Source organism: Manis pentadactyla, chromosome 1 (genome assembly GCF_030020395.1).
Source record: "Manis pentadactyla isolate mManPen7 chromosome 1, mManPen7.hap1, whole genome shotgun sequence".
Taxonomy (NCBI): Eukaryota; Metazoa; Chordata; class Mammalia; order Pholidota; family Manidae; genus Manis; species Manis pentadactyla.
In genome coordinates, this window is record NC_080019.1 from 123,692,655 (window position 1) to 123,717,826 (window position 25,172).

Sequence of the window (25,172 nt, forward strand, 5' to 3'; positions counted from 1 at the left end):
ACAAAATTCCAGGTACAGACAGCTTCTCAGCCAAATTCTACCAAACATGTAAAGAGCTAGTACCCATCCTTCTTAAAGCATTCCAAAAAGTGTAAGCGGAGGGAATATTTCCAAACTCATTCTATTAGGCCAGCATCACTCTAATACCAAAACCAGACAAAGACACCACAAAAAAGAAAATTACAGACCAATATCCCTGATGAACACAGATCCAAAAAAATACTCAACAAAATATTAGCAAACTGAATCCAAAAATACATCAAAAAGATCAGCCATCATGACCAAGTGGGATTTATTCCAGGGATGCAAGGATGGTACAATATTCATAAATCAATCAATATCATACACCACACTAACAAAAAGGATAAAAAACCACATGATCATCTCAACAGATGCTGAAAAGCATTTGATGAATCAACATTCATTCATGATAAAAACTCTCAACAAAATGGGTATAGAAGGCAAGTACTTCAACATAATAAGGGCCATATATGACAAACCCAAAGCCAACATCATACTTAACAGCGAAAAGCTGAAAGCTTTTCCTTTAAGATCGGGAACAAGACAAGGATGCCTACCTACTCTCCCCACTTTTATTCAACATAGTACAGGAGGTCAGACAACACAAAGAGATAAAAGGCATCCAAATTGGTAAGGAAGAAATTAAACTCTCATTATTTGCAGATGACATGATTTTATAGATGGAAAACCCTTAAAGACTCCACCAAAAAACTACTAGAATAACTGAATTCAGCAAAGTTGCAGGATACAAAATTAATACATAGAAATCTGTTGCATTCCAATATACTAACAATTAACTAGCAGAAAGAGAAATCAGGAAAACAACTACATTTACAATTGCATCAGAAAGAATAAAATACATAGGAGTAATCCTAACCAAGGAGGCGAAAGAACTATACTCTGAAAACTACAAGACACTCATGAAGGAAATTGAAGAAGACACCAAAAAATGGACATCTATGCCATGCTCACAGATAGAAAGAATTTATATTGTTGAAATGGTCATCCTGCCCAAAGCAATTTACAGACTCAGTGCAATCCCTATCAAAATACCAACAGCATTCTTCAATGAACTAGAACAAATAGTTCTAAAATCCATATGGAATAGCCAATAGCCAAAGCAATCCTGAGAAGGAAGAATAAAGCTAGGGGGATTATACTCCCTAACGTCAACCTCTACTACAAAGCTACAGTAATCAAAACAGTTTGGTATTAGCATAAGAACAGACCCATAGATCAACAGGACAAACCAGATATAAACCCATGTATCTATGGTCAATTAATATGTGATAAAGGAGCCATGAATATACAATACGGAAAAGACAGCCTCTTCAACAAATGGTGTTGGCAAAACTGGACAGCTACATGTAAGAGAATGAACTGGATCATTGTCTAAGTCCATACACAAAAGTAAACTCAAAATGGATCAAAGACGTGAATGTAAGTCATGAAACCATAAAACTCTTAAGAGCAAAACCATAAAACTCAAAGGCAAAAATCTCTTGAATATAAACATGAGCAACTTTTTCCTGAACATATCTCCTCAAGCAAGGGAAACAAAATAAAAAATGAAGAAGTGGGACTACATCAAACTAAAAAGCTTCTGTACAGCAAAGGACACCATCAGCAGAACAAAAAGTTATCCTACAGTATGGGAGAATATATTTGCAAATGACTCATCCGACAAGGGGTTAACATCCAAAATATACAAAGAACTCACATGCCTCAACACCCAAAAAACAAACAACACAATCAGAAAATGGGCAGAGGACCTGAACAGACACTTCTCCAAAGAAGAAATACAAATGGCCAACAGGCACATGAAAAGATGCTCCACATCCCTAATCATCAGGGAAATGCAAATTAAAACTACATGAGATATCACCTCATACCAGGTAAAATGGCCACTACCCAAAAGACAAGAAACAAGTGATGGCAAGGATGTGGAGAAATAGGGACTCTCCTACACTGTTGGTAAGACTGCAAATTGGTGCAGCGGTTGTGTAAAGCAGTATGGAGGTTCTTCGGAAAACTAAGAATAGACCCAGGAATTTCACTCCCAGGAATTTCTGAAGAAAATAAAATCCAAGATTTGAAAAGATATATGCACCCCTATGTTTATCACCATACTGTTTTCAGTAGCCAAGATACGGAAGCAACCTAAGTGTCCATCAATAGATGAATGGATAAAGAAGATGTGGTACATACATACAACAGAATATTATTCAGCCATAAAAAGAAAAGAAATCCTGCCATTTGCAACACATGGATAGAGCTAGAGGGTATTATGCTCACTGAAATAAGCCAGGCAGAGAAAGACAAAAGTCATACAATTTCACTTATTTGTGGAATATAAAAACAAAGCAAAACAGAAGGAACAAAACAGCATTAGACTCAGAGACAGTGAGAAGTGACTAGTGGTTACTAAAGTGGGAGGGGGGTGGGCAGGGGTGGGAGGGAGGGAAAGGGGACTGCTGAACCACTGTGATGTGCATTTGATAAAATTAAAAAAAGAAAAAACAGAAAGCCAGGAGAGTGAACGCTGAGGAGCGTCACTGCTGGGTCTCTGTTTTCACACATTTATATTTGTGGGGACAAGACCATTGAGAATTGTGAAGTGTTCCTTGTGAAGAATCAAGGAAGGGCCCCTGGGAACAATTCAAAAAAAGAAAAAAGTAAACACAGCTGTTTGTGGTGGTTTATTTAGAGTGTGAAAAATCAGAAACTCACAGAATGGCTCACAAAAGAACATGACAGTAACATACACTACAGCCATACAAGTAATAAGCACAAAGAGAAGATAGGAAAATGCACATGACATGCGCCACCATGTGTAGGTCCCGCAGTAAGTGAAATGAGCCAAAAGCCAAGTTCCCCTGCTCCCACAGAAGAGACCCTGCAACGGACAAGGTTCAAAGGGAACACAGGAAAATGAAGATGGCTTGTTAGAATCAGATTTATGGTTTTATACTCTCTGTAGAAGCAGGTCACAAAGCTCTTAGTGGGGTCTGCTCACTGCTCCCACCTACCCATGGCTCTACGCACATTCTCCTCCCTCTCTCCCACCGCATGGGCCAGGGACTAGCTGGTTCTCAGAGCCCAGTGAATGGGGCAGTGAGAATTCCCCTTCATATATCCAGGCTGTAACAAAGCCTCCAAAGATTTCCATAAATCAATTCCAGGTGCTGCACATGCCATAGAAAAGGACTGAGAAGTCAACGGCTCCAGAAACGAGGAGGTCAAGCAGCAAGGTTGTATTTCAACTCCCAGAGCCAGCTGCTTGAGGCAAAGCTTTGCCTAAAGAGAAGTGTTTTCAGTTTACATTTGTTCTCAAAGTCTTGCAACTCTGAGAGAGCTGCGCCAGTAAGTAACTCGTGGCTCTTGTTTCTGACCAAAGCAAAAGCTGCTCAGAGAGTCTGAACAGGCAAGTGAATGGAACCAGTCTACACGTCTTACCTCCTCTGCAAGCACTGCTCACCAAACTCCACTCACTATTTGCTGTCCGATCCTCACTGATGAAGGGAGTCACAGCTAGGCTGAGTTTTACACTGGAACAAATGGAAGAAACGACGTTCTCAAAGCCACACTGCCATCAGCTCACACCAGGGAACACCTGCCATTGCAGACTATAGGGTGACTGGGGCCGAGGCTGGGCAGTGTGTGGCCATGCTCCCAGAGGGCTCCCCACATGCCCTACCCATACCCATCCACACCGTCCTGGCTCAGTGGGCCCTGGGCACAGCCATGAATGGGTGATCAGGAACCCAAGATTCTGGCTGCCACTCAGATGTCAGCAGTGGTGACCAAGCCTTGCCAGTCCTCCAAACCCATCCCCAGGGACCCAGCACTTAAGTCAAAACTGCACTGACCACTCGTTAAATTTACTTTAAAACAGGTAGTCAGCAGCCAAGACAAGCGTCTTGCCTTGCCCACCACATCACTTCCCTATTGGGGTAGTTCTAAGTCACTGTCGCCTTCCCAGGAGCCATTCTCTTGAGCTGAAAGTTTGCTCCCTTCCTGTGAGAAAACAGGGGACCACAGCCTATAATGCTGCTCAACTGACTCCTCTGGGCTCAGTCACCATCTCACTCCTACTCAGCACATACACAGGATATAATGTATATATTATGGATATGGACATATTATATATGTAATATATGGCAGGCTAGGGGCTCTCTATGCCACACTTGCTCTTTTAAAAAACAAACCTAAGTGTCCACACAGCCAACTTGGGCACTGCTACCTGCACCAGGTCTGACCTGCAACACGGGATGAGCAGGCACTGAGCAGCAGGGCAGGGCCCTGAGATGGTATTCCAGGGGAGCCAGGACAGGGTCCAGCTGCTGGAGGGCAGGATGCAGACCTGGCCAGCCTTTTGGGGGGATGGGGACACTGTGCCTAACCCCCACAGCAGATACCAAGTATGTGCTGGGCACAAACAGGTCCTTTAGACACATTAACTCATTTAATTTCAGACCCACGTTTCCAGGCGGTGATATTATCGTGCCTCTTCTGCAGATGAGGAAGCAGTTCAGAGAAGATAAACTACTACCCACTGCCTCCCAGAGGGATGAGGTAGTGCCGCAGTCTGACCCAGGTCCACCTGTAGCCAAGCCCATAGTCAGTTACAGAAACACATGCCCGCCCCATATACACAGCTGCACCACGAGTGCGAGGGCAGACATGGCCCCTACCCTGAGGCCTCCCACCTCAGCTTCACCACACTGCCAACAGATAACTGAGGCATCAGAAAGATTGACAGAGGCAACAGGTCTTCAGGGAGGGTGGACTCTCCAAGTGTGGTACCTGCACTACACCTGAAAGGGGAGCTGGGCAGTAAACCATGAGAAAAAGAGATATCCAGAGCACCTACTGTGTACACTGTAGTCAACTCAAACAATGGCAAGCCCATGGCCCGACACCGAGAGGTCCTTGTAATAGACATGCTGGACTGAGGTTGATGGGGTACAGACCCAGTGGGATTCCTTACACCCACCCCCACCATCCCACACAAGTGAGGCCCCCAGTGAGGCCCAGAGTGGGCTGAGAAGAGCCAGCAAAGAGGCAGTGGCGGCTTCACAGAGGGGCCCTGGGCCTGCACCTTAGCAGGCCACCTCAGCTTCCCAGGGGCATCCGCTCAGTGAGGCATGAAGCAAAGCCATTCAGTGTACACAAAACAGAGGCGACTGCAGGGTCATCAGAGGTGGGGGAGGCCCTGAAAAGGTGTCAGGCTAAGCTGGGAAAAAAAACAGGAGACAAGCAAGCACATGGAGACCAAGCCAGAACTGGCCTCAGAAACAAAGGGAAAGCTGGCAGGGAGACGGTGCAGGACAGAGATCCATCTCCCAGAGCCCTGTCCACTGACAGGGAGTGTGGCCTGGATCAAGTTCCTTGGCCTGTCTGGGCCCCAGTTTCCTCACAGGTAACATGACCTTTGTAATCAGCCTTCAGAGCTGATCCCTCATAACCTGCTGCCAAATGAGGGAGGTGGGGCTCCAAACATGACCATCCTCTACCGTCCCAAGTATTAAACAGGCTCCCAGCTGGTTCTACAGGGCAGAACCAGGAGGAAGAATGAGAAGTCCACCCGATGCAGGCTCTGGAGTTTCTCTGCTCTTGTTCTTCCCTGCAAACCACCCAGTGGGCCCTCGACCTGCTGACAAGGGGAAGAGTATACAGTGTAAGGCCCCAGTAAGCAGCAGGCACAGGGACACCCTACCTGGTGGCCTGGTGGGACCCTGGCTCTCATAGGACATTCCCTGTTTGGAGGGACTAGATGAACCACCAAAATAACAGATGTCACAGGCACTAAGGCACACTGCTCATGAGTAAAAAGACTGAGTTCCAATCCTGACCCAGCCACTGTGTAGCTGTGTGGCCCTGAGTAAGCTGCTACTAAACTGGCTTTGGGTTCAAGATCCTCATCTGTGCAACTCTTCTAGGGGAGAATACCTCCCTCCTCATAGGACCACCGGGTCTGAGGGTTACATAAGAGAGTGAAGGTGAACTTAGAATGGTGCCTCCCACCTAAGAGTGCCACCTGTTGCTATGACTAACGATGATGATCTGTGAGAGCTGGGGTGACTCTACACTCCTAGCCCCCTCACCCTGAGGTGCAGAAGCAGAGGCTGAGAAACAGATCAGTACCTCCCAGAGACAGCAAGGAGGAGTTGGTCTGGGTCATTCTGGCAACTGTCCCAGGAAGGAGTAAACAATGGCTTCAAGACCCCCCCAATCACTTACCCTCCCATTTAGGAAAGGTCTGGAGAAAACATGTCCTTTATATCTTCCTAGCACCTGGCTTCCACATGCCAGTAAGAGAGCCACAGAATATCAGTCAGAGCTGGAATGTCCCTACCCAGTGACAGAGGAGAAAGAGCTCAGACACTAAAGGGCCTTGCCACTCGAAGTCAGGGTCAGAGAGAACCCAGGAGTACAACAGCTGGGCAGGACTCTGTGCACCACACTGCATCTCAAAGTGAGCGCCAGCCCCAGGCACTGCTTGCAGGTGGGGGCTCTGGGCAGCTCAGGTGCTCACTCCCCACCTGTAAAAGGAGAGAGAAGTGAAGCCCCTGCCACCTCCCCCAGACCAGCATCAGTATCTCTTCATAGTAAAACAATGGGGATCATTCTGAAATTCAAAACTAAGTCCTCAAAACACACCTGGATCTTCCCAGTTGGTCTCAGATTGAACAATTTCCTCTCTGGAGAACCTTCATTAAAAGGTACAAGGAAGAGGGCTCTACGGATGGCCAAGGACTCCGGATGTTGGCCACTCACACCCTACGCGAGTGGGAGCGTGCACACAGTGTCAGAGAGGAGAACAGTGCTCGGCAGCAGGTACCTCACTTCCTGCAGGCCCCCAGGGCCCAGCCTCTTGGATTGCATTTATGCCTCACTTGCCGGGGCAAATATCTCCTCCAGTCTAACAAGCTTGTGCCGAGTCTTTCTCTATGCCAGCCCTGTGCTACACTCTGTCATAGAGACACAGAATGAAAGAAGACCAAGCCCTGCCCTGAGTAGCTTGCAGAGGGGCACTGTGGTACAGGGAAGCTCAGAGGAGAAGGGCTAACACAAGGATGGTCAGGGATGTGGTCAGAGATGGCTTCCTCACATAGCTGGCACCCAATGATGCTTAATCTTGAAAAGTGAAAAGAGTTAAGGGAAGGATAGGTACTTCAGGAAAGGAAGCACCTGAGCAAAGGCCCAGAGGCTGAACAGCTTGGATGCACCAAGACCCCCAGGCAGTCCAGCAGGGAGCAGCGCTGTCAAGAGTCCCTGCTCCCTGAGCTGCTGACCCACCCACCTGGCACAGGCTCTGTGGCTCCCACTGCCTGCTCGTGCTGACCCCCGTGACCAAGCAGCGTGCCTTGTGCTCCCTCGGCCAGATCAATCCCCCGGCCTCCACCTTCTGGTCGTGACTCTCCTGCCAGGTACAGGAGACAAGGCCAGTGTGTTGCCTCAGTTCCCTTCTCTGTAAGAGTGGGAGGGTCACATCCTACCAAAGTACAATGGATGCACATCCCCAAAGCCCCCTGACTCTCACAGCCCCAAGCACACCTGGAATCCCCTGCCTGGTGTCTTCCTGCCCCCAGACTGTGGGTGGCTGGGGCACCCTGAGCAAAGCTTGCACTATGCCTGATCCTGCACAGGTTTTTCAGACAATGACTAATCCACCTATCCACCTGCTAGAGCCTATGAATCCCACACTGACCAGGACTCAAGGAGCCTGACCACTTGGGCAGGGCTCACAGAGCCCGTATCCTGACCTGCCAAGATGGTCTGGCAACACATGGTCCCCCCTCACAGTATCCAGTGGGGTATGAGCCACAGAGTGCAAGGCCCAAGACCCCACTCAGAGGGAGAGGTGGGAGTGAGCTCAGGGTATATGGGTCCCCAGTAACCTGGCTTTTTAAAATCATTTACAGTTTATACTTCAGTGACTTTCCAAAAAGATTATGAACAATTGCTGTATGCAGTCAGACCAAGAAAACTAATCAAACACCATTAAGATGACATAAAAAAACATGAAAAATGCTCACAGTTTCCTATAAACAAATCTGAATTGGAACCTTCTAGAAAATTCTAGAATTGGAACTTCTGGAAAGAAATATTCATAGAGAAGACTCCATCCCCCAGAAGATGCAGCAAGATCATCCATGTTGCCTACACAAAGACTGCAAAGCACAGACCCCAGCTTTACCATCCGGACAAGGAATAGCAGCCACTGCTCCAGAACACAGGCCAAATTATGCTAGTATTTACTGAGCCTCTGCCCAGGGTTGGGAACATGCTAGGCAGGGTGCAGAAGGGAGAGATGAAGATCAGGGCCTCATCCTTCTAGCAGCAAAGACAACGTAAACAACCGAACACAAAATGAGGCCACCATATCCAGTGCTTTCAAAGAGGAGCTTGGGGCCTGGAGGGGAAGGTCAGAGAAGGAGAGAACATTAGTTTGGGGAACTGAGGAAGACTTAAAAGAAGGACACCCTGTGCTACGGTCTGAATGTTTGTGTTCCCCCCAAATTCATGTTGAAACCCTAATGCCCAAAGGGATGGTAATGGGAGGCAGGCCTTTGGGAGGTGATTAGGTCATAAGTCTCTAAGTCTCGAGCCCTCATCAATGAGATAAGTGCTCTTATAAGAGGGCTTTCTTGCCTCTTCCGTCATATGAAGACAGAGTATGAAGTTGGCAATCTACAACCCAGAAGAGAGGCTTTGCCAGAATCCAACCATTCTGGCACCCTGATCTTGGATTTCCAACCTTCAGAACTGTGAGAAATAAATTTCTATTGTTTATAAGCCACCCAGTCTTTGGTACTGTGCTAAAGCAGCCCCAAGAGATTAAAAGACCATGAAATTAATCTGGGCAGAACACTGTTTTGCAAGCTAGCTCCACTGCCCTCCAATGAATCAACAATTGTGCCTTCCAAAAGTATGAGAAAAGGGTCCCTTTTCTCAGCACCCCTACTCGGGTACAATTAGTAGCAGCCTCCATTTACTAGCCAGCCAACCGCCATGTGCCAGGCCCTGTGTGGCCTCACTGTTATATCACAGCCACCTGGTAAGCTCCTGTACAGGGGACAGATGCTCAGAGAGGTTACATCCAGGGCCACATTGTTCCCAAACGTCACAGACTGCATCTGAGCCCAGGTCTCAGGCTCCAAGCCATGCACTCTTGCCCTGGGGCCTCTCCCTGGCAGACACAGAACAGACTTTGCTGGTGGCAGGAAGGGTGGTGAACTCCAGTGAGAAGAGGAAGAGGAGACCAGGGAGCACCGGGCAGGGCAACAGATGCCAGCCTCTGGGACATTCTGTCCCACCAGCAGAAGGATCACTTAATCGGGTTGCTTAACAGTATTTATCCCCAATAAATAAAACAAATGGGTCTAATTTAAAACACATTAAGTTAACAGCTGACAGGGCCTGGCTCAGCTGCTTAGAACAGGCACCTGAAACCGAGGTGCGAACAAGTTGCCTCTAAGGGGCCCAGGCCCCTAGTAAACAGCCCTGTGGCCTGAGGGGGTGGGTTGCCCCATGACCAGTCCTCAACAACCCACAACTCACTGAGTGAACGGCAGAGGCCAAAGGCAAGAGCCACGGATCGGGGAGGGGGCGGTGGCTGGGGAAGGGCAAGTCCCTCCCAAACCCTGTCAGGTGCCTCCAGCGCCTGAGTGCTGCCGCAGGTGCAGAGGCCTCCCTCTCCACCGCTCTAGTAGTAGCGGGCTCCTCTCCGCAAGGGTTCAGAAACAGACTGGGCAAATTCACATTCACAGCTGTGTTGTGGCCTGTGGGGTGGCAATCCGAGCCCACCGAGGGCGGAAGGCAACGAGGCTGCACGCAGTCAAGCACTGGGCCAGTCCCGCGGCACACCGCACCTCCCCTCCAGGCCTGCGTCTCCGGATGCGGGACCCTCGCCCAACTTTCCAGTGGTGCCAGGATACCCGGGGCTGCAGACCGAACGCAAAACTCTGTCTCTACATTGGTGACAGGGGCCGCTCCACCTTCACGCAGCTCCGAGACACAGCTCCCCTCCCCGCGTCACCCAGAGGGCCTGGGCTGGGTGTGATGGGGCCCCAGATGCGCCCTGGGAAGCTGCGAGGCCCGCGGGCAGTCCACAGGGCGGGCGCCAGGGAGGGAGGGGAGGCTCACGAGGTGAAAACACACCCGCCCCCTCCACACGTTTCCCTCGGTGCTGCCGGGAGGCGCTGGAGGCCTCTCCATTCAGCATCCAACCATCCCGGCTTTTTATCTACCTTTTTCAAAGGACCTCATCAAAGCAGATTTACACCCGGCGCAGGAAGGAAAGGACAGCCCACAATCGCCACGCAGGGCCTTTCATTTCAGTCTTCCTTTCTAAAACATGCAGGGAGGGTGGGGGGACCTGGTGCTGGAAAAAGAACAAGAACAGTTCCGCGTGAGCCCCAGGCTTCCGTGGCGGGAGAAGGCAGCGCGGGCGGGCAGGCGCCGGAAGAGCAAACGCGGTGCAGCGGCGCCCTCCAGCGGCCGCGTGCAGCGGCGCCCATGCTTTGCAACGGGAGGGGACCCTGCAAGGGAAGCAGAGGAGCAAGCCCTCACGTCACTGGGTCCCAGACAGGACGCGGTGACTAGCAGGGGATGCTGGCAGTCAATCCTGCAGCTCCTGCTCCTCCTAAACCGGGAGGCCGGCTTACCGATTTTATTAGCCCTGGTGCCTGCTCCAGCTCACACCCGCAAGCAGATGGCACACCACACGCGGTTTCCCTCTGGGAGTACAGCAGCCCCACTACTGACTCCCTTGGTCCGTCTCAGGCACAGGGTTGCTGGAAATCTAGCCCTGAGGAGCCGGCAGGGGTTCTGCCTCCCCTCCCCAGCAAGAAAGGTCCGTGGGGACACAGGGAGGGATAGCGGGCTGAAATGGGTGAAGACAGGCCCTACAGCCTGCCCACTCCGCACTGGGGGGTCAGGGTAAGCTGGCTCTCAACACACCCTTCCAAAACCGACCAAGTCTGCTGAAAACACTGACACTCAAATAGAACACGGAAGGGCCTGGGCTGATTCTAACCCCAGAGCCGTTTGGCACTGAATAAGTCTCTGTCCCCTCCAACCCAGGTCTGTCAGCTCACTGGGAGGACGCTGAGGTACCAGAGTACCTCAGAGGTTCAGAGTGTCCTTCCTACCTGTGCTTGGTGATTCTGCAATGCTCTGTGAAGCCGAGTGAGATCAAAGCTGCATTTGCAGCAAGCACAGTCTTTGTTCAGATTGCAAGTATTCATTTGGTGCAGCTGGACAAGAGGATGATACAGCTTGTGAGGTGGGCTGCAGCCAGCTCTTCGCTGGCTCCCAGTTTGTGGTGCCTCCTACTCCCAAAGCATGTTACACAGCCCAGCCCCATAGCTTAGTTTGGGAGCTCAAGTCACCTGATCTCTCAGCCTTGGGGGCTCCTTCAAACTGTCACATTGATGCTCAAATGAGACATTTGTGAAGGCATTTTTATAAACTCTAAAATACTGAACAAATGTTAGTATTATTCTCCTAATCAAGTCTTCATACTAGTAACACCACCTCACTGATTTTAGGCATAACATTACTATACGTATCAGAAATTTCCAAATCTTTCCTTCAGAATACAAGAGATGTTGTGACATTTTTCAGGGTGGGAAGGAGTCAGGTTTTTCTTATAAAATGCATTTTGTTAAACATGTAAGAAAAACACCAAATACATTTATGCAGCTGTCCTTATCAGTACGTAATCACCTCATCACTGTCATTAGACAAATGTCAATCAAAACCACAATGAAATATTACCACACACCCACTAGGATGGTTATAATCAAAAAGACAGACAAGAAGCGCTGGTGAGGATGTGGAGAAACTGGAACCTTCACACACTGCTGGTGGGAATGTAAAATGAGGCAGCTAAAATTAAAGGGGTACAAAAATTAAACAGTTAACATATGACCTAGACATTCCACTCCGAGCTATATACCTAAGATATCTGAAAACATATCTCCACATAAAAAAGCATAAACAAATATTCCCAGAATTATGCATAACAGCCCCAAAGTGGAAACAACTCAAATGTCCATCAACTAATGCACAGGTAAGTAAAATGTGGTATATCCACACAATGTGATATTATTCAGCCATAAAAAGGGGTGAAGTATTGATACTTCTACAAAAATAAACATTAAAAATATTATGCTAAATGAAAGAAGCCAGACACAAAAGGCCACATATTTAATGAGTCCTTTTACATGAAAGATTCAGAATGGGCAAAAATATAGAGATACAAAGCAGATGAGTGGTTGCCAGGGCTGAGGGGAAAGAGGGAATGGGGATGACTGTAATAGGTATGGGGTTTCTTTTGGGGTGATAAAAATGTTCTAGAATTAGTGGCCATGGTTGAACAGTCTTGTTAATATATCAAAAACTACTGAATTGCATATTTTAAAGGGGCAAATTGCTTATTTTTATTGAAGTATCACTGATACACAATCTTACATTGATTTCAAGCACACAGTACAGTGGTTCAACTGTTAACCATATTATTAAATCCTCAGCCCCTCTAGTTTAGTCACTATCTAGCAACATAGAAAGATGTTACAGAATCATTGGCTATATTCTCCATGCTGTACTATCATCCCCATGACCAACTTATATCACGATTGAAAATTTTTGTGCCCTTTTATCCCCCTCACCCTCTCCACCCACCCACCCCAACCCCTCCCCTATGGTAACCACCAGTCACTTCTCAGTGTCTATGAGTCTACTGCTATTTTGTTCATTTTGTTTTGTTTTTAGATTCCACAAATAAGTTAAATCATATATTTGTCTTCGTCTGCCTGGCTTATTTCACTTTGCATAATAGGTCCATCCATGTTGTTGCAGGATTTTTTTATGATATATTAAAATAATATTCCATTGTGTATATGTACCACATATTCTTTATCCAGTCACCTGTTGATAGACACTTTGGTTGCTTCTGTATCTTGGTTACCATAAATAAAGTGGCAGTAAACATAGGGGTGCATATATCTTTTCAAATCGGGAATTTTGTTTTCTTCAGGTAAATTCCTAGAAATGGAATTATTGAGTTGTATGGTATTTCTATTTTTAGTTTTTTGAGGAACCTCCATACTGCTTTCCATTGTGGCTGTACCAATTTACATTCCCACCAAAAGTGTAGGAGGGCTCCTAAAGAGGTAAAGTTTTTTTTTGTATCATTAATCTACAATTACATGAGGAACATTGTTTACTAGACTCCCCCCATCACCAAGTCCCCCCCACAAACCCCATTACAGTCACTGTCCATCAGCGTAGAAAGATGTTGTGGAATCGCTACTTGTCTTCTCTGTGTTGCACAGCCCTCCCCGTGCCCCACCCCCACTATACATGCCAATCATAATGCCCCCTTTCTTTTTTCCACCCCCTTATCCCTCCCTTCCCACCCATCCTCCCCAATCCCTTTCCCTTTGGTAACTCTTAGTCCATTCTTGGGTTCTGTGATTCTGCTGCTGTTTTGTTCATTCAGTTTTTCTTTGTTTTTATATTCCACATATGAGTGAAATCATTTGGTACTTGTCTTTCTCTGCCTGGCTTATTTCACTGAGCATAATACCCTCTAGCTCCATCCATGTTGTTGCAAATGGTAGGATTTGTTTTCTTCTTATGGCTGAATAATATTCCATTGTGTATATGTACCACATCTTCTTTATCCATTCATCTACTGATGGACACTTAGGTTGCTTCCATATCTTGGCTATTGTAAATAGTGCTGTGATAAACATAGGGGTGCATATGTCTTTTTCAAACTGGGCTGCTGCATTCTTAGGGTAAATTCCTAGAAGTGGAATTCCTGGGTCAAATGATATTTCTACTTGGAGCTTTTTGAGGAACCTCCATACTGCTTTCCACAATGGTTGAACTAATTTACATTCCCACCAGCAGTGTAGGAGGGTTCCCCTTTCTCCACAACCTCACCAACATTTGTTGTTGTTTGTCTTTTGGATGGTGGTGATCCTTACTGGTGTGAGGTCATATCTCACTGTGGTTTTAATTTGCATTTCTCTGATGACAAGCAATGTGGAGCATCTTTTCATGTGTCTGTTGGCCATCTGAATTTCTTCTTTGGAGAACTGTCTGTTCAGCTCCTCTGCCCGTTTTTTAATTGGATTATTTGCTTTTTGTTTGTTGAGGTGTGTGAGAGCTCTTTATATATTTCGGATGTCAACCCCTAAAGGGGTAAATTTTAAGGTATGTGAATTATATCTCTATTTTTTAATTGCAAAAATTGTAATTATCTCTCTTTTAAAAAATCATATACAGGAAAACAGAAAATTGTGAGCAATTACTGGTACCCAAAGCTTGAATGTCATCTGTGCATTGAGGCCCCCACTGCATTTACCAATCACCCATCTATCAGTGCATTTCATGTATATAGTAATCCCTGACCTGTTACGGGATTTGCCTTATAATTTCACACATATTTATAGAATGTTCCAGAGTTTGTTGTATATAATAAAATAATACTCTACAAAATTATTCCCTACAGATCCATAACTAAAGTTTTTCATAAGAAACGTGCATTGGTATACAAACTACTACAGTTGTTTCATAAACATACTATAATTTCAAAGAGTTCCACTGTTAAATGTATTTGGGAAAACATCACTGTTCTCTAAATTCTATAACAAAATGTTAGCCTATCTTTTCAGAGAGCCTCTCATTTCAGGACACATTTCTCTGATCACCTCTTATCATATCAGACTGTCATAACTTATCCAAAAGTTTTATTTAGATGCAAGATGTCTGCTGCTGTGATAAGCTGGAGAAGCTGCATTTCAGTATTACCTGTTGTCATTCGTTTCATCAATGAGACAGTCAGCATCCAGGTGGTCAACTCAGGCTTCATTCAAGCCCCAACTCTGAGCTGAGGTACTCATCTTTTCCAAGCCACTCAATCTTGTTCTTGCGATAGAACTGGAAATTCCCCAAGGTGCTTTACCATTTGTCTAGTCACTCCCAGTCCTCAACATCTGCTTGTGGAATCCGACAATCAGTTTTGATTGTGGAATGCACATGCCTTCCTCCTTACTTCTGACTTATCCTCTGGGGACTAAGCAACTGAGACTTGTGCTCTGAAGAGACTGTGGCTTGATAGAAAAGGGACACAGATCACTGAGAACTTTCCTAAGATTTCTTGAGATTAATTAATATAGCCATCAGTCAGTCAACTATAAATATTTATTGAAAGCCTAAAATATGCCAGGAACTGTGCTAAGAATATAATGGTGGTGGGGAAGAGGGAGCACCTCCATCTCCCTTGGTTCATGTCATCTATACCGAGGGCCACCAGCCCAGCACTCCTAGCCTCTTGCTCCTGCCCCATCTCTCCTGCCCTCCTTAAGTAGGGGAAAAAATTGATTCAATGGGTGAGTCTAGGAGGCGTGTGCCTGGGACAGGGCCTGGCACAGGATAACCTGCTCAGTAACATCTGCTGAATGAATGAATGAATGAAGGAATGTGTGCTACAAACATGGTGATCAGCAAGATAACAAGGGATCAGGTGGGAGCTGCTTTACAAAAGCATTTGGGAAGGTCTGTGAGCGGTTAGCATCACAGAGCTAACAAGGTGATTGTGCAGAGGACCACAAGAAAGCAATACCTCCAGGCCTCCACTGGGAGCTGGCCACTCTAGAAAGGAGGCACTGCCGTGGGCCCTCGGTGCTAAGGCAGGCCAGGGTCTCTGAGGCCCGCTCCTGCCTTGATTTCCCAGGAGTCAGCAGAGCAGAACCGTGTTGTTAGGCTGGACCCACAACAACCGACACAGCGGTCGTGGGCTGAACGTTTAGCCGCATTTAATCCTCACTGCTGTGTGTGCGGTGGGTGCTCAATACTCACTGCAGAGGAGGCCTCACTGGCCCCGAGAGGCAAGGGAAGCACTCACAGCCACCCAGCTAGAAACTGGCCACCTGGGCTTTAAACTCAGCACTGCTTCACTCCCTCAGAACCACCTCATGCCAAACCCACTAGTTCCACTGCAGGGGAGATGTCTGTGCACATGATGCTAAGCAGCAGGGGTTCCTGATGGCAGAGGCTATGCCTGACCCGTCTGTGTCCCTTGAAGCTATGAATTCAGGGTCCCCCACACAGGATGTGCCTGGTCATTCTCAGGGCTTCACAATGCAGGTGGGTGAGGCAGAGATGGCTGGTTGCCTACCCCAAAACCTGATCCCCTCTCCTTCCTTATGCACTGAACCTCGGTTTCTAACTAGGTACTCTACTTTGGTTCATCCTCCATCCTACTGCTACAACACCTGAAGCCCTAGCAGCCAGCCTGGGCTATGAGGACAAATGCCACTCGCTAGGGATAGTGAAACAGACTGCCGGAAGGGGCCCAGGACCCGATGACATCACCAAGCTCCTATGCCACTGGAGTGCTGTCCACATCTGGACTTTGTTTAAATGAGAAATAAAGCTCCACCTTCCTTACACATGGCATTCCATCAAATCTGATACAGCAACAAGGCTTATGGAAGAGACAAGTCTTGATCTAAGTTTTAGAAGTGTAAGATTCCCCTTAAGAGACAGAATGAGACAACAGATGGCTCAAAAGCAGAGCAAGAAAAGCTCCATGGCAAGGGAGAGCTTAGGGAGAAAAGCTAGACAAGGAAGTTGAAGCCAGCTGCTATGGGTCTAGAATATTGGAATGACCAAGGACAACAGTTAGCCAGGAGCCAGGAGGTTTCGTGTGGAATGGATATGATAAAGGCAGCATTTTAGGAAGCTGAATGTAGCAGCCTTTCCAGGCCAGCAAAGCCAGGATTGCCTGGATGAAAGAGAGCTGTTCAGTCAAATGTTTCCTGAATGCCTGAATTCCTGTGTGCCATGCATAGTGCTCCCAAGGAAGGCTGCCTGAACTGGGCCTGCATATCAGGAGAGCACCAAGTGCCCCTGTATCCCTTACAATAGTGACCCCCACACCTGCCTCTGCTGCTCCATGCTCCACACAAAGTCAGATTTCCAGGTCCCACCCAGGAGATTCTGACCTATAGGCTGGGGGAGGGCCCAGGATTCTGTATTTTTAATAAGCATCCCCAGCTGATTCTGACACAGTCCATTTAGGCTAGAAGCAGCTCCTAACCTGGTACCTGGAATATAGCAGATTTGGATGTTTAAGTAAGTGAATGTACAATATGCTTCTATACTGTTAGGAGACAACAAACCAGTAGATCTTGAAAGACTTTCAATAATAATCAAAGTAAGGTTTTTCTAGTTAAGTGAATGGTTTTTTAGCTAATATTTAATTAATCAAAATATACTCTAAGGTCACTCTTAATTTCTTATGATCTATTTCTGCAACCAATTTAGCCACAAGGTATTTCTCTGCCACTTGAAAATGGACTTAGAAGAGAGGTGTGTGAGAGGTGTTCCATGCCTGCTCACTGCCTTCTGCTCTGCATCCTGCAGATGGGGAAGGCCAGGAGCCCACCCTGGTGGAGGAGGAGCCCCCAGGCTGTCTCCAGACAGCTGAGTGGGCCCCGGCTGCCTTCCCCTTCCCACAGCATTCTAACGCACTTCAAAGCAACTCTCCCTGGAAGTGAATTGTCCTCATTACCTTATCTTACACAAGCCAAGTGCTCCTTAAGGAAGAAACAGGGTACAAAGGGGAAAATGTTCATCTAGGACACAGGTCTAGCCAAGTCAGTAACTCCCCAATTTGGGCACGTTTCCTCACCTATTGTGCTATATGTTCTTGAAGATCTCTTCCAGCTCTGATGCAACCAGAATGGAAATTTCTACAGTTTCTTTCTCATTAATACCAAAAAAAAAATTATCAGTATATAATGCACTCCCATATGTAAGGCATGATGTTTAGTGCTGGGGATACAACATTTAAGTCCAGGTCCATGCCCTGAAGGAGTTTATAGTCTAACAAAGTAGACAAAAAGTTCATTCCATAATTACATAATTACAACTGTGATAAATATTACTAGGAAAAGTACTTGGTGCATGAGAGTCATAACAGGAAATGTTCATCATGGAAATCATAGCTACAATGAGAATTGAAAGCAGAGCTCCAGTTAAGGAAGGAGGGAGGGAGGATGGAGCTCCAGTTAAGCTCCAGGCAGAGGGAATGGCACATGCAAAGCAGGGCCAGAAGCAGCATTCCTTTCAGGAATATTCCAAACCTGAGGAAGAATTAAATGACAAATAAAATGAGGCAAACCTTTTAAGAGCACACATTTTTAAAAAGGGTACCTTTTACCACAAACAGAAAACAGTTCTCAAAATACAAACTCAAAAGTAATAGGAGCAGTTTTACGCTGGAACTGATAAAGCCTTATCTGACTGTGCCACCTGGCTCGAAGCCCCTGGATCCTCAAGCCCCAACAGGGGTGGTGGCAATTCCCTCAGGTCTTTGCTGGCTGCCTCCAGACCTTGGTGACCTATGGCTGTCAGAACTGGGCCCAGCAGAGGGAGGAAGCATGAAACACAGTCTCCAGGACAGGAACCTGGCCCTAAGGCCATTATTTCTGGTGCTATGTGCTGGGCATTATGCAGAGGGATGGGGTTAGGACATCAGGGTCAGGGAGGTACACAAGGGAGTAAGGGGAAGACACGCCTACACCTTTCAAATGGGGGTTCCTTGGATGGCTCCAAGGAGGGGATGGTATTTGAAGATGGGCAAGGCTTGAAGATGGTGAGAGAAAGAATATCCCGACAGTGCAACGACATAGGCAAAGGCATGGAGGGATGCTGGAAAGCACTGGGTGTGCTAAAAGAAACTGTGGCTGGAGCTTGAGATAACAGGACAGTAGAGAATTGGCAATGGTGTAAGGCAGAAAGTAAAGAGATGACAATGCTGGCAGAGTGGTGTTTGGAAAGCCAGTCAAATCCAAGCTCTGACCGGACTGGCCCTATGACCAAGGGCCCCTGGTTTTCTCCCTGGACTAGCACAGCGTTTCTCAACTAGCACAGCGTTTCTCAAGCATTAAAGTCCTAAGGTCCACCTGGGACAAGCTGCCAGGGCCCCCACCTCCAGAGATTCCAATTAGGTAAACTGGGAAAGGCCCCAAGCTGAAAAAAACCCCAGGTGAGACAGTGGGTCCCAAGGACCCCTCCAGCCACAGGCTCCAGGACCTGGCCTTCTAGCCTCCTACAGCATGAAGTCTAGGCCCAGGTGCCCTTCCCTATTGTGTTTCTGACGGAATTATTTGCTCCAGGTGGGGAAAAGACCTCTAATGCTATCAGCAAAAGCAAGAACAGAGAGCTGTGGAGGGCTGGGCATGGACTGTCCCCAAGTCTAGGGACATTCCCAGGAAAGGTGGAAGCTAAAGAAAGAGTGGCCAAAGGCCCAGGAGGAAAGGAAGAACACTCTGGGTAGAGTACAGCTGTGTAAAGGCACATCTGCAAAACTAAAATCGAAGATCCACTAGGGGAAGGATGAAAAGCAAGGCAACAAAGAGCCACCACAGACTCCTGAACCTCCAGAATCCTAGCAGCAGCTCCCCTTAGTCACTCACTGGGCACACATACTGAACACTACTCTTGCCTCACTGCTCGTCTCCTCACCAACATCCATCTCCATCCTTTAAGTTCACAGACTACTTCTCCCAAAAATTAGACCTTGGATCCTCTCTGTACAACTATGAGGTCAAAAATGAGGCAAGCTATTTGACTGCGGCAATTCACACTAAGCTAGGAACCCAAGCTTTGACAAGCAGAGCCAGTAGGTGAAGGAAGAGGTGGGAGCTGCCACAGAGGCAGGCTGGTCCAGCCTGGGACAAGGTGGCTAGCTCTGCTCTGCTCTCCCCAGATCATATCTGTACCTCAGAACTGTCTCTTCCTCTTGTAGAGGAACCTAAATGGGTTCATGACCTTTGAGGGAAGTGGAGAAGGGGACACAGAGAGGGAAGGAGATGGCTCACATGCCTGGGCTTGGGCTTGACTAGTTGCTGTAAGAAATGTCACTTCAACTTCAACTGCCTCATTAAGGCCTTATCCAGCACACTCTGCACAGTGTAACTATTTGTGCCTTCAAATGACCCGCTCCATTCTCAGAAGTCAAGAGAAAAGAGGTGCAGACTCTGAAGGCTTTGCTGAATCCTACAAAATTAGCAAAGAGGAGGCGTGCCAATTCTCAGTTCTCGAGAGGGGCCCCTTTTGCGGGGAGGCCTGGTCAAGGTGGTGAGTTAACCTCACGGCTCCACTCTTAGACCAGCTGAGTGCGTCTGGCTCTTGGACCCGCCCCCAGACGATGCCTCCAGCGTTGGCAGTGGGCAGCGCAACGAAGACACCCACCTCCAGACCCCTGGAGCCTGGCCTGGTGCGCGCACTAACCGCGCGGGACGAGTGGGCCACTCCCCAGAAGCTCCCAGCTGTGGCCCCCACTCACCTTGCACTTGAAACCGGCGGCGGGCGGCAGCAGCTCCCGCAGCAAGGCCTTGGCCACCTCGCGGCTGGCCTCCTCGCTCACGAAGTGCATATTAAGCACCTCGTGCGCCTCGAACTTGGCGAGGCGCAGCAGAGAACGGAGCGCGACGCGGGCCTTGGCCTGCAGCGCCGCATTGTGTTCCGCCTTGGTGAACATCATTAGCAGGTGGTAGTCCACCGGCCCAGTCCCGCCGCCGTCCAGGCTCTTGGCCTTGGCGCCCGGGGCCGGTGCCACAGAGCCCCGCGCCACCTCTGGCGCGGGCGGCGAGGGCGCGGCGGGGGCCCCAAGGCGGGCCTCCTTCAGCCTCTTGGTGGCGCTGGAGAAGGTCTCCCGGCCCGAGCCGAGGTAGTAGAAGGCACAGACAGCAAGCGCCGCGGCTAGCAGCAAAGCACAGTAGTGGGATCGCACAGCGCCTAGTCGCGCCATGGCCCGGGAACATGGGGGCCAGCCTCGAAGGAGACCCATGCGCCACCGGCCGGCGGACCCAGCAGTGCGGGATGGACCGAGGAGACTAGTAACCCGGCAGCCACTTAGTCCCGGCGGCGGGCAGCGGCCATGGCGGGGGCGGAGCCTCGCCTCCCCGAGCCAATCCGAGGGCCCTAATGAGCGAAGAAGCGGAGCCAGGGCTGCCCGGCAGCCACTGGGTCCTAGATACAGAGGATTTAGATCAGGGCTGGTAACCAACGTTCGGTGGTCTGAGTAGCCGGTGAGGACTTAAGATTAGGGAAGGCCCGAGCGCGGCACGGTCTATGAACACCGGCCTGCTTCAGTGCTCAATCCCCAGATGTTAGAAACCGAAGCTGGGCCTTGAAAGGAATTGAGCTGCCCCACTCAGGGCGTTCGGTTAGAAAAAGACTCAGCTGGACGCACAAAGAGGGAAAATTTTTATCTCTATACCACTTTTATCCTAATTTCTTGGAGGCTTTAAGCCCTCTCTCAGACTTCGTTAACATCTGGGAGGCCAGCTGAGTCTAAGGAATTTAAACTAGCAAGTTCCTTCCCCATTCACTGTAAAGTAGGAATGACACCTGGGGGGGAAATCGCCTGCCCACCTCACTTGGCACTTATGTGGCCAAGGAGAGGCAAGCTAAAGGATGAGGCAAGCTAAAGGATGTGTCCAGCAGGGGGACCCCGCTACCCCAAACAAGGATAGTTCAGAGCCCCAGGGGGGTAGGGTAACGCCAGAGATTGTGATACTAATTTTTTTTTTTTAACAAACTTTTAGCACCTTAAAAGAGCCTTAATGTGTACCTGGGAGTTTTTCAAATTCCTAACTTTGGCACCCTAAGGTAGCCTGCCCAAGATCACACAGTGGCAGTTTTGACCCTAGATAGTTGTACACTACCAACTACATAAAAAGCTCATTAGCTTCCAATCTTCCAAGGACTGATGATGTACCATAGTGTTTAAGTAAACGTGCACAAATGGTCTGCCACGCCATTATTTCTCAAAGTGTGATTCCCAGAATCACAATTCATCTGTTAACTTATTTTCAAATGGAGCAACACTTTTCTGAAAAAACACAGGACCTCTGAATCAGGTTTAGCAAGAAATTCAGTTCATACTGTCCACCTTGAAAAAAAACAATAAGCAGAATTAACTCATTTGAATAACAGGTTCTTACTTGAGTTTATTTAATGCTCAAAATTCTATGAGGTAGAGATACTATTTGCACTTTATAATTGAGGAAATTGAGATATAGAGAAGTAAATTGCCCAAATCTAGTTGGCTAGTAAGTAATGGAGCCAGGATCCCAAGCCAAGTCTAAGTGCTTCTAAAGCCCAAGCTCAAGATTAGCCCTGAAAGCAGCAACCTAAGCTCTGAGTTGTGTGTTTTACCACAACCTTGAGCAGATGACACTGTGGTTAAGAGAGGAAGCTCCCAAGTGAAGAGAGTTGGACTTCAGGCTAATAGTCCAGCTCTACCACAAGTTAAGACTTCAGTCAAGTTATTTAAAAACTCTGAGCTGCAGTTATACCCATAGGTAAAATGGGGCTAATCCAAGTACTTAATGCCTCACAGATTATGAGACAATAGATAGTTAACAGTGTAAACTATGCCAGAAACATCAAACTGTAAAAAAAAAGTCTAAGTACCAACAAGTACCAAACAAGTATTCAACAAGTACCAAAATGTAATTTAGCAACCATAGCTTTTCAAGATTTACAAATCTCCATTAAGACTTTATTACACATTATACAGAATTCCCACAGCAGTGTTACAGATGTATTATTACATTCTAACTAGTTCGTTAATAATGGAGAAATAATTCTGTAATTGCACCTTTTAGTTCCTCCACCTACACCATCAACAAGGTGGGTTTTTTTCCTCTACCACTTATTCTAGAATTTAATAAAGAAATATTTTATTTTTCAGACCTTTCCAATATCACTACTCCTGGAACTTATGGGTAAGAAATGAATAATATGATGATTTAAATTTTACCTACAAAGTCGGTAGACACACAGGAAAATATTCAGAAGACTGGTCTTATCTCTAAGCAGTAGTTTCTTCATTCTCACTCAACTCTTTGGCTATGAAGAAAACTAATGTTGCAGCTTCCTGAAATACATTGCTGACTGGAACTAAAATAGTCAGCTGAAGGTAGCTAGTCATTTATTCAATAGACACCAAGTGACTATACTACATGCCAAACACTGTAGCACCTGGGGATACAGTAGTGAAAAAAAACCAAAAATCCCTGCCCTCATAGAGCTTACATTCCAGCAGCAGAAAACAAGAAAAAGTACGTAGTGTTAGGTGGTGATACGTGCTATTTTCTCAACTTAAAATAGGTGTATCTGGGTGTGTAATAACATGGCTAACTAGACAAAGAACTTTGGTGAACATAATAATCCTTCAGTGCTAACTAACTTTGGTCAAGTTCTTTGATTTCTGACCAGGGCTTAGAGGTAATTGGTTTTTCCTGTTGAGTAACTTCTACATCTGTTATGTTGGATAGATTATCATGGGGACTGTTTTTGTACTGACTACTATCCAATACTGTCAAGGATAGAGAAAATTTCCTCTACAGCAGATTAGTGTGTATATTGGTACACCTTTTCTGGAGGGCACTTTGGCAATACTAAAATCTTTTTAGCCTCTTAGAGAAATTCCAGTTCTTTCTCCCAGCTAAATGAATGCTTCTCCCTGAGAGCACGGTTCTCAAACTTCGTTTGGCATTGGAAGTACTTGGGGAGCTTGGTAGAAACAAAGGGTCAGGCCCTGTTCTTCTTCAAAGAGCCTGGGTCTCAATGGTGATTCTTTCACAGATCAAATTTTGATAAGCAAAGCCCTAGACCTTCACTCAGCCAACCATCCTTCGTGCTTCCGACTTTGCCTTAGATATTAATGCTTCAACCAGTGGTCTCTAAACACAAAACCATCCAGCGTCTGGGTGAGGCACCATCCTCAAAAATTCCATAACCAGTTATAAGCACCAAGTCCCATTTTTCTCTGTTGCAAGGAGGTTAAGATTCCAATAACAGGAAACATGTCTACTTTTTACTGTAATATCCCTTAACACAGCGCCCAACTCATTGAATAAGCCTCAAAAATAAACCCACCCATTGCGAATCTGCATTTTCACTTCTAGGAACTCATTCTGAGGAAATAATTAAGAATATACTCAAATATTTAGCCATATGGATAAGTAAAGCTAGGTTTATGATGGCAAGAAATTGGAATGAAATGTTCAATAGTGGTTGAACTAAAATATTGATGCTGTCATCAAAAATGTTGTATTCAAGACACTGTAAGCAGAACATTTTTTAAATGAAGAACCTATAGATTTAGGGACTCAAAAGTAGCCAACTGCAATGAATGGAACATATATGAAGCCTGATTTGAGGAATCTATTTTTAAAAAACACATTTGAGACAACTGGGAAAATCTGAATACTGACTATATAGTTTTATATTTTAACGAAGTGATATTATGATTGGGTTTTTTTTTTAAGAGTCCTTCTTTTAAAGATACATACTGAATGATGTTATTAAAATGCCTGGAAGTATACATCAAATGTTAGCCATGAGCTAATAGCTACTGAAGTTATTCTACTTTTGTGTTTGAAATTTTCCATAATAAAAATATTTTTAAGACTTCTCCCAGAAGTGATGTAGAACATGTAAGGACTTAGAGGTATGTTCCCATTAAGTGAAAGCAGCAGACAACACTATGGTCCCATTGTATATAAACACACACACCCAAAGTTCTAGAAGAGTATATACTGAGGAAGTAAGCATCCCTCTCAGTACCACCCAAGAGAATTTCCTGTGATGATGGACATGTTCTATAATCAGTCCTGTTCAAAACAATCACTAGGTATATGTCAGTGAGCTCTTAAAGTATGGGAGTGTGACAGATGAACTTAACTCTTAATTTTGTCTTACTTTAAATTTCAGTAGCATGTGGCTAGTGGATACCATACTGACAGCAGATGACAGAATTATGGATTTTTTACTTACTATTATTTAAACATTTTTTATAAAGATAAAGCATTGTTTGCCATGAAGAAAAAGTAGACTATTTTCATTTAAAACATTTACTATCTGTGGTCCCCTTTTTAACAGAACTATTCTGAAAGTGAAATGAATTGGAATAAAGCAGGTTACATTAAAAAGTTTGTGTGTCTGCTTTCAATTAACTTTTAAAGGAAAAGAAAAAGCAAGTGATGTACTTCTTAGGCCTATTCTTTCAACTCTCCACTCCTTCAATCTCAATTAATATAAAA

The 25,172-nt window shown here is 46.5% G+C and overlaps 1 protein-coding gene across 2 annotated transcripts in view; it reads right to left on the reverse strand.

Moving 5' to 3' along the window:
* XXYLT1 (xyloside xylosyltransferase 1) overlaps nucleotides 1–21,023 on the reverse strand; it is a 165,704-nt gene extending 144,681 nt beyond the window's left edge. The window contains exon 1 of one of the 2 annotated variants that reach the window (XM_057501364.1): nucleotides 20,402–21,023. In XM_057501364.1, coding sequence (XP_057357347.1) covers nucleotides 20,402–20,905 — 504 coding nt within the window. In that variant the 5' untranslated portion in view covers nucleotides 20,906–21,023. The remainder of the gene's footprint in view (nucleotides 1–20,401) is intronic. The other variant, XM_036875274.2, reaches the window with a different exon arrangement.
* Between the last annotated feature and the right edge of the window lie 4,149 nt (nucleotides 21,024–25,172).